This window comes from Falco peregrinus, chromosome 2 (genome assembly GCF_023634155.1).
Source record: "Falco peregrinus isolate bFalPer1 chromosome 2, bFalPer1.pri, whole genome shotgun sequence".
In the NCBI taxonomy this organism is placed as follows: Eukaryota; Metazoa; Chordata; class Aves; order Falconiformes; family Falconidae; genus Falco; species Falco peregrinus.
In genome coordinates, this window is record NC_073722.1 from 38,224,551 (window position 1) to 38,241,295 (window position 16,745).

A 16,745-nucleotide genomic window follows, 5' to 3' on the forward strand; every position below is an offset into this window, starting at 1 on the left:
GGTGGCTGCAACCAGATTAAAACCTGCAGAGGAGAGTGGGAGGACAGGGGACACCCCCAGGGCTGGCATGGGGGGCAGGTGGTCACATACATTTGTTTGTACACCCCAGAACTGCAAGGGGCTGCATGAGCCCATCCCCGCGGCAGCGGGTGGGCATGGATAACCCCCAGTGGCCCTGAAAAGGGCGAGGGGCTTCGTGCTTCATGCTGCAAATGGCCCTGGCCCCTGTTAAGGGGGGGCTGGGAGGGGGTGAGTGAGTCATCCCCCCCCTTGTGCCACTGTCCCAGCCCTCGCTGGGCTGCACTGACCACGTCAAGCTCTACGGCTCGTGGGATGGCAGCTGCAAGGGTGACGTGCAACATATATATATAAAAAATAGAAATGTGGGATTATGGAAAGTGTGTGCGTGGGTATTCTCAGGGGATCGGGGGGCGGTGGTGGCCCTGAACCGTGCTTGGGGGGCAGCCTGACCCCCTAGCCCTGGCTTGGCTGGGCACTGCACCTCCTGCCTTGCTTGACTGTGCTGGGGCTGCAGTCACCCTTTCTGGCAGGGGGACCCCTCCATTTCCATGGGAGGCGCAGGCCTGGGGCAGCACTGCCTGGGTGTCCCGTGTGAAGGGGGGGCTGCAAGGGGGCAGGGGGGGCTGCTGGCTGCTCAGCTGGAGCTGTGAGCTGGTGGTTCCTGCTGCCCGGCTCCGTGCAGCCATGGGGGGGCTGGAGCCCAGTGTGGGTGCTGATGGGGGGCCGTGGCGGGTGGCAGGCTCCCAGCGTCCCCGTCCCTCCCTGCACTGCCCTGCGGTGAGGCAAGGGGGCTCAGTTGGAGAGGAAATCAATGGTGGCTCGGACCGTCTTGGAGGTGCGGATGTCCATGGCAGTGACCTTGATCTCCGTGTCCCCAAATTGCATGCTGGCACGGATTTCACGGCGGCCGTGGGCCAGGCTGCCAGCATCACCCAGTGCCTCCAGCTCCAGGCTGATTGTGCCGCATTTGCGTACACCGGGGTCGGTGATGTAGACCACGTCATCGGTGGCACAGCAGTAGATGTTGATGATGGTTTTGCGCTGGCCCAGCCGGGCTGGGCAGTAGCTGCGCTGGACCACTTCCCCCAGCGCCACAGACTGGTCAACAGAGACGAACTTCTCAAAGATGTCGGTGCACCAGTTCTTGCCCTCCTTCACCAACAGCTTCTCCCGAGGGTGCTTCCCCTCCACAAACTTGTTGAGCACCCCGACGCCGTAGGTCAGGGGGGAGCGGCGGACGCGGACGATGGTGGGGTCGAGGCCGAAGAGCACGGCCCCTTTGAGGATGGTCAGCCCCACATCTTGGGGGATGATGACGCGGCAGGTAGGGCCGAAGGCCACCTGGATGGCGTGCTGCAGCATGGCCGACTCCGCGAAGCCTCCCACCAGGAAGAGGAACTTGATGCCTTGGACCTCCGGTTTCTTCAGGAGGTCATCTGTGGAGGGAAGGGGGGCATTGGATGGGAACTGGGCACAGCTGGGAGTGCCACTGCAGGGTCCCAGGGCCAGGGGACTCCTCTCTTGCAGGGGGAAGGGGCTCTGGTGATGGGGCTGCTGCCACCCGCAGGACCTACCAATGTGTTTGATGATCTGGTTGATGGTGGGCTGGAAGAGCTCGCTCATGGCCTCTGAGGACATCCGCAGCATCCCTTGGGATGACCACTTCACAAAGTTGACACTGGGGAGGGAGAGAGGGTCCAGGGATGCCCCTCACCAAAGGCTCCCCCCTGGGGATGCCCCAGCCCAGCAGACCCCAGAGCAGAGCACCCCACCTACCCTTGTCTTCTCCCCCTGCCCCAGTTTAGGTCCCTCCAGGGCCATGTGCTCCCCAGGGGTCCCCAGTCCCTCTTATTCCCCCCAGCCAGGGTCTCACTTGCTCTTCTTGAGAGCTGTCTCCACGTTCTGGCCCCGGTGCTTGCGGTAGAAGTCAATGAAGGAGAAGGGCAGGGAGATGTTGAGGGGGCTGGCGCGGGATGGGGCTGCCGCCCGCTTGCGGGCTTCAAAGGCGATGGTTAAGTCCACCCAGGCGGCGGGACGCTTGGCCTTGAAGGTGGCGATGAAATCCTCCCCAAAAATGTGGCACAGCAGCTTCTCGAAGGCCAGGTCCACCCCCACGGCCCCGTAGGGACCCCCTGGGCAGCAGTGGGGAGGGGGCTAGGTCAGGCAGCATCCCCATGGCACACACATTTCCCAGGTCCCCCATTACCATGTCCCCAGACACCCCTCCCAGCATCACCCAGCAAAGCCTGGGGTACTTTCTGTGCAAAACTGCAGCCCCCAGCCCCACTGTGGCTCTTCTGCAGGGGGATCAGGGGGAGTGGGACAACACAGAGGGGAGCCCCTTCACCCAGGGATGGGCCAGGGAACAGGGACAAGTCCTGCACTGGCAGGCGGGGCATGGAAATGTGCCTCTGGAGCAGGGAGAGGGCAGACAGTGTGGCTGCGGGTACAGTGGTCCCTTGGACAAAGGGGACCCTGTTGGGTGTCCCTGGGTGATGCTTGGGGGCGCTCAGTGCCCCCCCCCCCCCATGTCATGGCTCTGCTTTCCAGCCCTGTGCCCAGCTCTGTGGGGAAGCCTGGGCTTGTGGCCATCACCTACAAGCCACTATTTGTCTGGGGGTACACAACCACCATGGGCCAAAATCTCACACTTGGGATGGGCTGAGGCTGGGGGCTTCACATGCGCCCCCCCGGCAGGGTGGGAAGCCCATGGGCAGGGGCCAGGACACATCTCACAGCCCAGAACAGGGCACAGCCCTGTCACCCAGTGCCTTCCTGGTGTGCCCAGGTGGCACAGGGTACTGCGACCCACAGCACATGGGGACACCGGTGGGTGTCATATCCCCACACCACGATGCCCTGGGCCTCAGCCCCAGCTCCTGCCCCACCTGCAGCCACACCTGTACCCCCCGTCCCACCCTGCACACCCACCCTCTTCCACCCACGTCCCTGTCCAGTTGGCACCCCTGCTGCCCCAGTCCCTCCTCAGCCCAACACCCCTGTTCCACTGTCCTCCCTCCCAGCCCAGCACCCCATCCCACTTGAACACCTGTCCCACCAGACACCCCCCAGCCCCTGTGTCCCTCTGCCCCCTCCCAGCCCAGCACGCCTGTACCCCACTGCCCCCCTAGCCCAGCACCCGTGTCCCCCTGTCGTCCCCCCCAGCCCAGCACCCCGTGCCCTATTGCCCCCCCCCTCCCAGCACCCCTGTCCCGGTTGAGCCCCCCCAGCCCAGCCGCTGGTCCATCTGGCCCCCGCCAGCCCAACACCCTTGTCCCATCTGACCCCCGATAGCGCAGCCCCCGCCCCTGTCCTGCTCCCCGCCGACACCAGGTGGTGCCACAGCCCCGGCCACCATCCTGCAGGGGACAGAGCGGGACCCCAGCCCAGGAGAGGTGGCTGCGGGAGGGACCCGAGGTGGGGTCTGGGGGCTGTAGCCCACCTGAGGCTTTGTACAGCTCCTTCAGTGTTCCCTGCGGCTTCTCGATCTGGTGGACGGTGAGGTCCACCGTGCCACCACCGCAGTCCGCTACGATGTACCGGTCACCTGCGGGCACGGACAGCAGCCGAGTCGGGGTCCTGGGTCCCGTCCCGCCCCACTGCGGGGTCTCCCCCAGGCCCCCAGCCCCACGGCGGGGCTGACCCCCAGGATGCCCATCCCATGGGCTCGGAGCAGCCACTGGCTCACGGCCCCTGGGCTGCACTTCTCCCCAGGGGGAAACATAATAAATAAATGTGGCTTTAACCAAAATATGTGGGGTTTGGGTGGGTTTTTTTCCACCACCTGAAAAACAGCTGAAGCCGTTTGTGAGTGCAGGAGGGGGATGTCATGGTGTTTGCTTGGAATGAGCCCAGTGATGGAATGGTGGCAGGCAGACCCTGCCCTCACCGGCATCATCATGGGGTTCAAGACCAAGTGACAGCGTGAAGCTGTGTCACCCCCACGGCCAGACTCTTCCCTGGCACTGGGGCCACCTGGGGGGCTCTGCCATGGAGGGAACATCCAGCCCCCCATCCCCTTGCCCAGGGGGGCCCAGGGGCCAGGCAGCACTGGTGCAGGCTCCTGCTTGTCCCCCCCCTCCAAGTGAATCCTCCCCGGTGGGCTGGGGTCTGTGGTGGGGGCACTGCCCGTCCCCCCTCCTACCTGCCTGCATTTCTGACCAGAGCTCCCCCACTCCCGACTCCACCAGGAAGGTGCGGCTGTGCCGGGACCGCCGGAGCTGCTCTCGGGCTGAGGAACAGAGTGGAGGGGCCAGTGTCAGGCTGGGGGTACCGAGGGCCAGGAGCGTCCCTGGGAGCCCCCCAGACAGGTGGGGAATGCTGGCAAAGATGCTGCTGGGGATGCTCTGGGAGCACTGGTTGCCCTCTCCCCTCCAACCAGGACACCCGACATGGTCCCAGCTGCTCCAGTCATCCCGCAGCTCTGCCCGGGATCCCATGGGATCCCACCTCCCCACACCCAGCCTGCAGCGCCCTGGGCCCACAGGTGCCCCTGGGTGATGCCACCTCTTCCCATCTTCTCCCCAGCCCAGTCTGGGTTTCCTCTGCTCCCCCGGTCCCCGGAACACCAGAGCAGCCTGGAGGGGCAGGGAGCTGTTTGGAGAAGGTGGGGTTATCCTGGGCTACTTTCAGCGCTCTGAGATGGACATAGCACACTCATTTCATTAACCTCCACCCTGGGATGCAGATCAAACCCCTCCGTAAATGTGGATGCGACCTCGGCTCTTGAGCCAAACACAAGACGAGGGCTGTGGCTATCAGCAAGTCCCAGTGTCAGGGCTGGGTCCCGGCAGGGCAAACTGGCTCTGTCCCAGTGAACCCCCAGGCTCCCATGAGTGGAGGGAGCATCCCCCGAGGCAGCTCAGCGGAGGGTGGCAGCCGGCCCCGGGGCTGTGGGAAGATCCTCTCGCTGTGCCGGGGTTATGACATCGGCCGGGGAGGCTGGCGTGGGATGGGGGAGCAGAGGGCTCGGCTGTCTGGAGGGGCCGGGCGGGGGGAGAGGAGAGAGGCAAGGGGCCGGGGTGGTCGAGGCCAAGCGGAGCTGCTGGGAGGAATCCAGAGTAGCTCCGGCTGAGCCAGCAGAAACTGCTCCGGCTGGAAACGTGGCGGGAGGAAAGGGGAGAGGCAGCCTGGGGACCCAGGGCGGTGGGGGGTGGGGGGCAGGGGCAGGCTGGGCAGATGAAATGGTCTGAGACCACGGGGGACGCAGGGCTTGGGTGCTTCTTGGGACAGCAGCCATTGCCTGCCCTGGCTGTGCGGGCTTGGGGTGGGGGGGGGGGGGGACAGGGAAGGGGGGCAAAGCGGGAAGCAGGGCTCCCTGGGGCTGCCAGAGCATGGGACTCAGCCACAGCCTCCCACTCACGCCCTTGGCATGGTGCTGCACTCATCCCTGCCTCAGTTTCCCCATCACTTAGTGATGCTGTGGGCTGAGGGTCCTCATGGTGGGGGAACCAGCCCTTCCCTGTTGGGGGGCGCAGGATTGCTGTGCTCACTTTATACGGCTGTGGGGCACTCGCCGAGGACTCGCCCTGGTGCACACCGGTGCTGCATGGGAACCCAAACGGCTTTTGTGAGAATTAGCCTCGCTTGCTAAATTACCAGAGAAGGTAATTATAGTTATAGGGAAAGGGAAAGTTATAGGGAAGGGGGTGGGAAACTGGAAAAGAGCCAGGAGTGGAGGAGGACAGGGCAAGAGTCAGCCCCCTGGTGAGGGGCTGGGGGGGGGGGGCGAGGTGCCTGTGCCAGACCCAAGAGGGGAGCATAGGGGGGGTCTCTGGGACCCCACTGCTGCAGCCCAGGCTGAGTCATGCCCCAGGGCTGCCCCAAGACCCTTCCCCAGCCACAGCTGCTGATGGACCCTCAAAAGCTGGTATGCGGGGCCAGACCCCTGCCTGTTCCATCTCCTGCAATTCCAGCCCCCAGCCCTGCATGGACCCTCTGCCAGTGCCCGTCTGGCAGCACCCGGTGCCCTGCAGCCGCTCACCCTGCCGAAAGCTGGAGTCGATGGAGTGGTCTGGCGCCAGCCCGTTAGCCGGGGGCTTGCAGCTCAGGTCGATCAGCTGGTGGAGGCGAAGTTTCCTGCAATAAATGGAAGCGGCTTCGGGCTCCAGCGCAATCAGCAGCTGCTCTGGGTTCTCCGGGGACACCAAACCAGCCTGCATGGAGGACAGGGACATCAGGGCAGAGAAGGTGATGGTGCTCCAGGGCATCCCTGCAGGGCTGCCCCACAGCCAGAGTCCCGCTTTTGTTCCTTAGGCTACCAGGACATCATGGAATGGTTTGGGTTGGAAGGGACTTTAAAGCCCATCCAGTTCCAACCCCATGCCACTGGCAGGGACACCTGCCACTAGACCAGGTTGCTCTGAGCCCCGTCCAGCCTGGCCTTGAATGCTGCATAGAATAGTTGAAGTTGGAAAAGACTTTTAAGATCATCAAGACCAACCATTAACCCAGCTCTGCCAAGCCCACCACTAACCATGTCCCTAAGCAGCACAGCTACATGTTTTTTAAACACTTCCAGGGATGGGGCATCCACAGCTGCTCTGGGCAACCTGTCCCAGTACCTTACCACCCTCATGGCAAAGAATTTCTTCCTAATATCCAATCTAAATCTCCCCTCCTTCAGCTTAAAGCCATTCCCCCTCGTCCCATTGCTACACACCCTTGTGAAAAGCCCCTCCAGCTTTCTTGCAGCCCCTTTAGGTACTGGGAGGTGCTCTGAGGTTTACCCACAGCCTTCCCTTCTCCAGGCTGAACCCCCCCAACTCTCCCATCCTGTCCCCACAGCAGAGCTGCTCCAGCCTCTGACCATCCCCGTGGTCCCCTCTGGCTCCACAAGACATGGACATGCTAGAGACCCTTCATCAGGCAGGCAGCACCCACAGGAGGAGGGAAGCTTGGAAAGCACAGCCTCCTGTGCAGGTCAGCATGCGGAACAGCCCCCGCTGGGGTTCCCTCACCTTGTAGGCCGCCTCCCGCATGAACTGCTTGGCCGGCTGCTTCCAGATGGCAGGCACGGTGATCACCCAGCGGATGGCATCTCTCTCGGGCAGGGACGGACACTGGTCCTTCAGCTCCTGCCAGGCAAGAAGAAGCAGGTGACCCTCCCCAGCTGGAGCATCAGGGCTTCGGTGAAGGGTGAGGAAGACACACATGAAGAGGACAACATGCATGCCTTGTACTTGGTTTGGAGAGGGAGAGGAGGGCTGTGCTCGTGTGGTGCTGCAGGGAGACCCCAGGTGCCCTACCTGCACAGCGTGCTGCTTGAAGAAGCGGAGCGCGTGGGCAAACACCTCCAGTGCTTGCATCTTCTTCCCATTGACAGCTTCTAGTTCGGTTTTCATGGTGAGGTCCTGCCGGGAAGAGCAGTAACAGCAAACATATCATGCAGGGTGATGGGATGTGACCGGCAACCCACCCAGGCTCCAGCTGCGAGCCTCAGGCAGGGTGCTCATCTCCTCTGTGCTGAATGGGCGCTTGAAGCGTGGCTCTGCAACCACATCCATCTGCCCCAAAGCAGCTCGGACACAGGGAACCAAAAATTCATCCCCCTGCAAAGGGCTGTAATGTTGCTACGTGCAAAGTGTGTGCAAAGCAAACAGGAACATGCTCGGTTGGGATGCAGGAAATCAGAGGTTCTGCTTGCAGCCCCTCTCCAGCCCTCCCAAATTTCTGCTTGCCCTGGTGAACCCCTCTCTTTGCTTTCTGCAAAGTGGGATAAGTCCCCAGGGCCAGCTCAGCTCCATCCTGCCCGTCCAGGGTCTCCCCTGGGGAGGTTGGGATGGGAGCAGAGACATACGCTGGTGCTGTGAATCTTCATCTTAAACTTCTCAAAGTAGAGCCAGTCACGGGCTTCCTCGGGGTCCAGGTCGTGGTAGTAGTCCCTGGCAGTGTAGCCAAAGCTGTGGAAGATGCCCTCCGGTGTCAGCAGGAGGCTGGTGGGGGTCTTCTGGTTGGCCACCCCGGGGTCCCCTCCTTCCCATTTCCTGCAAACAGGAGCCAGCAGCAGCACATGAACATCAAGGCCAGAGAACAGGTCCTGCCCAGTTTCATTTATGTGTATGAGCACAACCTCAAGCACCTTGAAGAGGGACAAAGAAGGGAGCGAAGCCCCTGGGAAGGCCATGCAGGAAGGTGGCTTTGCTCCCTGTGCAACCTCTGCACCCACACAGCTTGTTACAACAGAGCGCTAATGAAGAGGTGCTCCCGCTCCATCGTCCTGCTCGGTGCAAGACCTACTTCTCAGGCTCCTTCCACCCACCACCGTCCAGGCAGCATCCCTCACCTGCAGTGGTGTGGGTGTTCATCGCCCAGCCCACCTCCATCCCTGCACCCAGCGAGCCAGCACCCAGCCGCCTTGGGGAAAAAGTCCTGTAACAGCCCTGGGGCCTCTGGCTGCTCCTCACCTCATCATGTGGATGGCCTCGGGGTCGCTGGAGAAGCTGAAGGCGTAGCCACTGGATGTGGTGCCGAAGTCAATGGCCACCACCACAGCGAAGGAAGCAGTTTTCTGGGAGCGAGCCTCGCTCCTCTGAAATGCAAAGGCAGCCATTAGGGATGGGCTCAGTCCTGGGGGTGAGCATCCAGAAAACGGGTAAAAAAAAGCCCCATGGAGGGGTTAAATTTTCCTGGATCACACCCACAAGCTCTGTAGTACACAGTGATGCCATGGTTGCTGCTGCAACGATGCTGGCTGACAACATGAGGCAATTCCTGCTTTTACACAGCTCCAAAACACTGGGAAAAAGGGCTGCTGCGGCAGTTCTCCAAGGCTCCGCGGGACATGGGATCCGGGCAGCCCCGGAGAGGGATGGGTGCTAGCAGCCTCTGCCCACGAGGGCTGTCTAGGGTGGCAGGGGGATCCCTGTGGTTTCCCGGCTTGGGGTGGTCCTGAGCCCTCCACACTCAAAACCTGATAAATTTTAGCTGAGATTCCCTCAAAACCTTCCCTGCTCCCCATGTCAGTGCAAGGGATCTTGTCTCAGGTGTCCCCATGGGTCACCCAACTGAAAACCTTCCTGACCCAGGTGCCTCATGTGGATCCCACTGCTCCCCTACAAGCTGGTGCTTTTTGGTCCTGCCTTTGGGCCCCCATCCCTTGCCCCTGGCCAGTCCCTGTGACAGCAGGCAGAGGTGGCAGCGAGTGGCAGTGCCAAACGAGCCACGACGATGCAGCGAGCCCTGTACCCCTGTCACTGCTGTCCCCTGCTGCAGCCTCCCAGGTGCGTGGGGCAGACAGGGAAAGCTAAAAGCCCTCATTAACTTTTAATGTATCCAGATTTGATAAATGCAGACATTAAACAGCCGCAGAAAAAGCTGGTGATTAGCATGGCTGAAGTGGCTGTCTCAGAAATGTGCATGTTCAGGGAGCTACAAGGACAACGAGTGCCGAGGAGGAACCAGCTCTGGCACACTCCCTGCCTGCTGCCTCCCACGCCTGGTGGCCCCCAGGTGTGCGGGGAGGAACTAGCTGAGGCCAGCAGCTTTACAAAGAGTTAAATTATTTTTTTCCCCCTCTGGCTCCACTCCTGCCAACCTCCTGCACTGGAAAAACAGCCCTCATCCCATAAATCCCACAGATAAAGGGGAGGATTTGTGCCCTAGCTATAAACTGACCCATCCTTCAGCTGATATTGGGGTGTGTGGTAGGGACGGCAACGCAACTGGGAGAGGAGGTGCTGGGGGTCGGGGCTACTAGCCAGGGAAGGATCGGGGGGCAACACCAGGGAGACAGACCCCAGGAGCCCCCAGTACTGCCTTACCGGTGACTGGGAGGGTGTCAGCGGGGCGATGCTGCAGCTGTCATGAGGTGTCCCTGGGGAGCCGGGGGGGGATGGCGTAGGGCACTGCTCACTGTTGGCACCTGGGGACACAGCAGGGTGAGGCTAGGATGTGAATGGGCCCTGGGCCTTTCTGAAGACCCTTCCCCAAAGTGAGGGTAACACACAACATCCCAATGAAGATGCAGCTAGTATGGATACAGGCTTGGGAACAGAGGGATCAGAGCTGCTGCTAGTGGGCTCTGCACAAAGCAATTCTGTGTTTGGAGGGCTTCTTACAATTTTTAAACCGTGTGTAAGGAGGTGTCTAATCAGCGCTGATTGAATTAGCAAAGGAGGAACCTTTGAAGGTGTCACATGGAGGTGCAGGAACTGGTTGCACCTAGTGTTAGCACTGGTGAGCTCACGGGCACCCCTCCCTCAGGGTATGGGGCTTACCCTGTCTCCCAGTGGGGACAGTGGCCAGAGAAGAGCTGCAGGACTGAGGGACCTTCTCCTGTGGATCTGGGGGCCGTCAGCTCTTGCTCAGTCAGGAGATGGGTCAGGGTGAGCTGGTTGTGGTGTTTCAGGGAGGGGTTCAGCTTGCTGGGGTGGGCAGGCTTTAGTAATGAGATACGGGCTCCATGTCTGCTCCATCACCAGAGAGGAACTGGTATGTGGAGGAAGAATTGTCATCTCCTGAAGCTGGTGTTTAAAATAAGTCAGGTGACCTGCAAGCCCAGTTTCTCCCTGTTGATGCCAGAGACTCCCTGGTGGGGGTGGAATGCAGATGGAGACACCCCCCCTGCAGATAAGCCAACCCAGGTGGGATGGATCCTGCCTTGCATGGGCCAGAGAAGTGGAAGTGCAGTGGTCTTTGACCAGCAAAGGAGCAGATGGGTCTAATTCCTTGCAGCTGATGACAGAAGAGTCAGGACTGAAAGCCCACGACATGTTTGCAGCAGAAAGGGATGCGGTGGCTCGCCAGAGCTGCCTATTTTTAAATCAAGACAGCCATCATCACATAAATACACACCAATTCAGCTTGGCAACAGCTGGCAGGGGTGACTGTGAAGGATGCCAGAGGCTGCTCCAGGCATGTATCCAGAGGAAATATGGGGAAAACTTGGGAAAGAGACGTTGGTGAGCTACTGCGGCAGAGCAAGTGTCTGCAGTGTGAGGCCACGGAGACCCAGCTCCCCAGCCCTCAGTGAGGGGAGGTGTGCCAGGCTCGGCCACGCTGCAGAACAACTCACTTTGGTGGAGACCCATGTGTGCTGTGATAGCTCTGAGCCATAGAGCTTTGGCCTGTGTGGGAAGCTCAGGGAGGCTCGTGCTGCCTTGTGCTGCACAGACACGCGTGGGGACAGGCACCGTGGCATGGTGGCTGCACAGTGGCCCTCCTTTTCCTCCTCCTCGAGACCCCAGCCAGCTGTGTCTCCTCGGGTGACCCTTCGGCAGCAGAAGCCTTGTCCTGGGGTTCCCCACTAATCCTGGCGTGTCAGCCCAGGCTGGGGCCGCAGCAGAAGCCCTGGTGGGATGCCTGGCCCCCAGCCCAGCCAGCACCAGGATGCCCATGGTGTGAGGCTGCAGCCGCCTGCGCTCCTCTCGCCACATGGCTCCAATTAGCAGAGGGGATTAATCATCTGCCCTGTGAAAGCACGAGCCGATGGACGGGCTCCAGCTGTTGGCAGGGGGCAGCCAGGAAGGGGCTGGTGCAGCTGATGGAGCGGGGCCACCTTTCCCAAGGGGCTTGGCTGGCCCCGGCTCTGACAGACGTATGGTCATGCTGGGAATGGGATGTGAGGTCCAGGAGGTGACACTGGGGATGTGGAGGGACCGTCTGCCCCACAGGCTCTGCTGAGACCCTTGCTTTGGGCTTGCCTCCCCAGACAGGCAGCTCCATGCCAGGACCCTGCCAGGCATAGGCACAAGGACAAACAGCACCCACTCCTAGGTGGATGCCGGAGAGGTCTGGGGCCGGAGGAGGCTCCTTGGTCTTTCTTTAAGCATAAAACTCATAAAACTCCAGCTCTCTGTTGCCAGAGGGTGCTGGCAGCTGGTCTGCGTCCAGGGAATCCAGCCCAGCTCCCACTGCAATCAGGATACCCAAGAGGCAGCTCCCTAAATCCCTCTGGCACCTCAGGAGCCACAAAGCCTGCAGCGGGGGTGCTCTGGGCCCCCCCCAGAAGCAGCAGCTGTGGGAGTGGGGTTCCTGGCTGACCTCCACTGCTTTATCTCCTTGGCTGGCCAAGACCTGCTGGCACATCACTCACCATGGACACAGTGCAGTGGTGCTGTGGCATCAGGGGCAGTGCTTTGCACCCCAGGAGCTGTGCCAGGGGCTTGGCTGCTCCCTGCCACGCTGCAGCTCCAGTCCCTTCACACCTGCTCTGTAAGTGCCTTTCACTGTATCCCATGTCTGTGCCATGAATATTTGATCCCCAACAAACAGGAAGGTCCCTCTGGACATCTCCGCATGCTGGCAGAGCTCCGCAGTGCAGGGAGGCCAGTGTCCCCCTGTCATGGGGGGAAAGCATCGCCCAGGCAAGCTGGCAGCTCTGCCAGGCTTTGAGCCTGGGGCTCCAGGTTCCGTGTATGTGAAGCATCTTTCCTGCAGAGCCAGAGCCAGAGCTGGCACCTGCCAACATATAGAAGTGGAATCCCGGGGTGCTGGGGGGACCCTGCAGGTGCTTAATTCTTGCGCTCGCCTCTTTGGCTTGGGCTGCTCCCTGGCTTGTGTTCACAGCGTCAGGTTTCCTCGCCACAGCTGGTTCTGGTTACCCCAGCGCAGGAGCAGCCGCGTGGGGGGCTCCTCCATGCAGATGGGAGGACGATTGTGGAGGGAATGGATGGGTGGGGGGAGCGGTGGGGGGATGCCTGGGTGTGTGGGGAGGTGAAGGGAGAGGGGCCCCGAGTGTCACGCTCACAGAGAGCTCGTGTCTGTTGGTGAGGGGGTTAGGGGTGGCAGGGGACCCCCCACCCTCTGCCATCCTTGCAGGGCACCCTCCCTGGGGAGCAGCCTTACCCATCCGGAGACTCTGCATCCCGGGCTCCAGGAGCATCGCCATGGTGGCCTCGCCTTCCCGGCTGCAAGAGAAGTAGGAGGGACGATGGGACAAGGGTCCGTGTGCCCAGAGGTGCTGGCTGTCCCCTTGGCAGCACAGTGCACAGTGTGCCATGAGCTGGGGTGTCCACAGGGTCCCCTTGCCCCCCTGAGCATTACTGGGTGAGTCCCCAGACTGGCTCAAGCCACTCCAGGAAGACCCAGCAGGGACAGGACTGGCTATGACCCTGCAACCCCCAGGACCCCAAAGGAGCTGCAGGTAGGAGACCCCAAAGCCTGGGGGTTCAGCTTGCGGGAGGGTAGAGGGCTGTGGCAGGGGCCTGTCCCGGTTCAGCACACGCCCAATTGGCACTGGCCAGATTCTGGCCCAGCCAGATGTGCATGATACAGATGTGTGCAAAATGCCGCTCCACCAGCGTGAGGTCCATGCTGCAGGTTTTTAGGTTCGGTCAGAGAAAGAAAGTGAGGCCAGGTGAACCTTTAAAATTATTCTCTTCATTGAAGCAGGTGCTGCCCAGGGCCAGGTTCCCTGCAGCACCGTGGCTCCCTGGCAGAAGCAGGATGGACCAAGAGCATCCCTGCTTGTCCTAGGGGCTGTGACCCAGCACTGACCAGCACCAAAACTGCTTCCCTGGCTAATAACCCGGCTCCTGGCTCTCTGCCTGGTGCGAGAGCATCCCATCACCTTCAAGGCTGCCTGCCCCGCACCAGCCGCTTTCATCCTGCGGAGCTGCGGGCTCAGGACAAGGCTTAGCTCACCGGGGAGAGGCTTGATCCGGGCCAATCCCACCCACGTGCTGCTGGCCCCATGGCCAGATCCTGCTCTCAGCAGCCTCCTGAGAAAAAGCCTTGTGCTAAAAATGGCAGGTGGCGAGCCTTTCCTCAGAGCCAGAGGGGCTTCTGCTCTGACCACCCTGATGGAGGAGGCAGCGAGGGGCTGGGGCCGCTGTGGGATGCAGGCTGTAGGTTGAACCGCAGTGGGGAATGTGGGTGCTGGTAGTACTGGGATGGCACGGAGTGGGTATCTGGCAGGCTGAGGCTGTCACAAGGGCTTCTCCACCAAAACTGGGCTTTCTGTGAGGTTGTGAGATGTCCTGCAAGGGTGTGCTCAGGGGATTGCCTCCCCAATGCTGGGAATTTGTGTTGCCTCAGCAGAAATTCTGCCCAGGGCTTAGTTCACGTTTTTGGTGTCCCCCGGCTGCAGGTTGGACACCCCTCATGCTGCTGTGGGGCCATGCACGGGGTGGCCCCAGGTCTGTCACCCCAGAGCCCAGCCTGATGGGTGCTGTGCAGGGATGTCCTCCGTGTCCCTGTCCCTGGGGTCTGAGCTCCCGGGGAATGGTCCCCACATGCCCCTGATACATGGAGCCGTCAGCCTGAGCAGGAGGGAGAAGTGAGACCTCAGGCTCTGGTGACACAACGGCTTCGTTCCCTGCCATGGGGTGGTCTGGGCAGCTGGTCCGGAACCTGTGCAGACCCTCAGACTCTGGGTGGCTGGAATCCTCCATCTCAGCAAACAAAACTGACCACAGGTCTCTCCAGGGGGTGGGGTGGTGTTGGCTGACAGCTGCCTTTGTCCCCAGGCCACCAAGCCTCTGCCTGGGGTCCTGGCGAGGAAGGTGAGTGGGCTCAGCCCACCCTGGCAGCTGGTGGCAGCTCACCCAGGGGCCGAGGTGCCCTCCAGCCCCCGAGGGGTTTCCTCCAGCTGTGCCTCTCCTGCAGTGCTGGAGACCTGGCCTCCGCACGCCGTGCCGGCCAGGAGCTGGCCAGGCTTTGGGGCTCCCACCCCACCCGGGGGGGGACATGAGTGGATCCCCGTTCCCATGCATGTACATGTGAATGGGGCAGCCGTGCAGAGCCCTTGTGTCCTCCAGCACCGTCCCCATGCAGACCCCACTACCTGCACCCTCAGCCCCTCCCAGGGACATGGGCTGAAGTCCCCTGGGCCTTGGGGGGCTCTGCCATGCTGCCAGGGTGAGGGTCCCAGCAGCTGCCACCGCTCGCTCTGGCACCTTGTGCAGCAGCAGTGTTTTTTGAGGACTTTCCACCATTTCCGTCTCTGCAGGGGCTCACAGAAACGGGGAAAGGAAACAAGTCCAGGGCAGCCGAGCCAGGCAGGGCACCGGCACCTCGGCACGGGCTCGCTGAGCGTGGCACGGGGACACTGGCTTAGCCAGGCATGGTGTCCCCATGGCCCAGGCTGGCCCAGCCGGGGGGGGTTGGGGCAGCTGTGGGGCTGGGCTCCAGATGTGTGGGCAGCAGGAGGAGGTGTGCGTCCCCACAAGCCTCTTGTGACGGGATTGAGCTTGTCTGTCGGGCTGGGGAGCCCCCGAACCCTCCGGGCAAAGCTGTCGGCTATCCAGGGGTGTCCTCCCCTCTCTGCTGCCATTGCTTGGCTGTGGCTGGGATGCAGGAACTGGCAGGACGTCCCTGGCACGGCTGGGGACTTGCAGCCCCTGCACAGCACTGGCATGTTGTGACACTGTCCCTGGGGCTTGTGGTGGTATCCCAGTGGTCACAGCGGTAATGCCCCCACGCTGGGCAGGGCCCACAACAGCTCTGGAAGGGCTCAAGGCAGCAATCCCCACTCCCACCCGTGCCTGTAGCACGCATTCTCACTGGGAAGAGGCCACTGGAGTCCTGACCCCTCACCAGTACCCCCAAACTGGGGGGAGACCCCCATATCCCGGCTGGTGGGGGCAGTGACACCCTCACCCTGGCTGAGCCATGAATGCCAGGTCCCCGCTGTCCCCGGGCAGGCCTCTGCTGGTACCAGCTCCCACCAAGTCCCACAGCCACTTACCTTGGGGGGGACGGCACAGGCTGGGGACCCCTTGGTCCAGCCACCCCCTTCTGGCTCCAGCTGTGCCAGCTGGGGCGCTGGCTCCTGCCGCTGTGGCGATGCCCTCCTGCCCGTGGCTGCCGGTGATGCCCGGTGGCTCTGCGCCCCCCTGTCCGTGCTGCTGGCCCTGCCACGCAGCCCCCCGCTCTCCAGCTTCCTCTGGCTTCCCCCAGCGCCTTCCTCCCACTCCCACTCCCGGCCGGCGCCCAGCCCAGCCAGCGCCTCAAATTGCATTTCCAGCTGCAGATGTGGGAGCGGGAGGAGGAGGAGGCAGGGCCAGCACAGCCGGGAATGAAAACTAAACTCACCGCAGCCTCCCCGAGCCAGCAGACCATGGGCTGCCAAGAGGGGATGGACACCCGCAGGGGACAGGGCTCCCAAAACAGCCAGGGACAGGGATGCTGGGGGGAGAGGGGAGAGACACCAACAATCCTCCACCTCTGCCGGCTCTATTACCCCACTCATTTGTCTTTTTTCTGTCCAAAGGCACATTTTGCTCCCAGTTTTGGTCACTCTCTTCATCCTGGCTGACACATCAGGCATAGCCTCATGGCTCTCCACCCCCATCTTTGCTCACCACTCTCTGCCCATCTGTCCGTCCTGCCCATTTGTCCATCTACCCAGACATCCAGCCACCTCCTGACTTCAGAGCCCCGTTTCTCCCAGCCCCGCAGCCCCCTGAGCCCTGTGGCTCTCCAGACGGGGCTCCTGACTTGGGCTGTGCCAGGGAAGCAGTGCCAGGGTGTCCCGAGAGCAGAGGGCAGGCGAGGGCTCTGTCCTGTGGCTTCCAAAGGTCTCTGTGCCAAGGAGAAACCATCCGTGGAGGATTCAGAAGCGCAGGCAGATCATTGAGATCACTGAGGTCGTTGGGATCGTTGACATCATTGGGATCATTTGGGTCATTGGGACCATGGAGATCATTGAGATCCTTGGGATCACTGGGATTGTTGAGATCATGAAGATTATTCAGATCACTGGGATCATGCATCAAGCTCAAGAAGCCCCTGACCTGGGGGGGGGGGGGTGGTCACCCTGGAGGGGTGGTCTTATTTAAAAC

General features: G+C 61.7%; 1 protein-coding gene across 1 annotated transcript; it reads right to left on the reverse strand.

Moving 5' to 3' along the window:
• HSPA12B (heat shock protein family A (Hsp70) member 12B) lies at positions 1-15,981 on the reverse strand. The gene is made up of 13 exons (XM_005239499.3): positions 15,650-15,981; positions 12,808-12,869; positions 9,783-9,883; positions 8,427-8,551; positions 7,820-8,006; positions 7,269-7,373; positions 6,981-7,097; positions 6,005-6,176; positions 4,166-4,252; positions 3,464-3,568; positions 1,895-2,153; positions 1,596-1,699; positions 1-1,457 (listed from the first exon to the last, which is right to left on the reverse strand). Exons 2-13 carry the CDS (start codon positions 12,848-12,850, stop codon positions 814-816), a joined length of 2,049 nt encoding a protein of 682 aa, XP_005239556.2. The 5' UTR covers positions 12,851-12,869; positions 15,650-15,981; the 3' UTR covers positions 1-813.
• Positions 15,982-16,745: the final 764 nt, after the last annotated feature.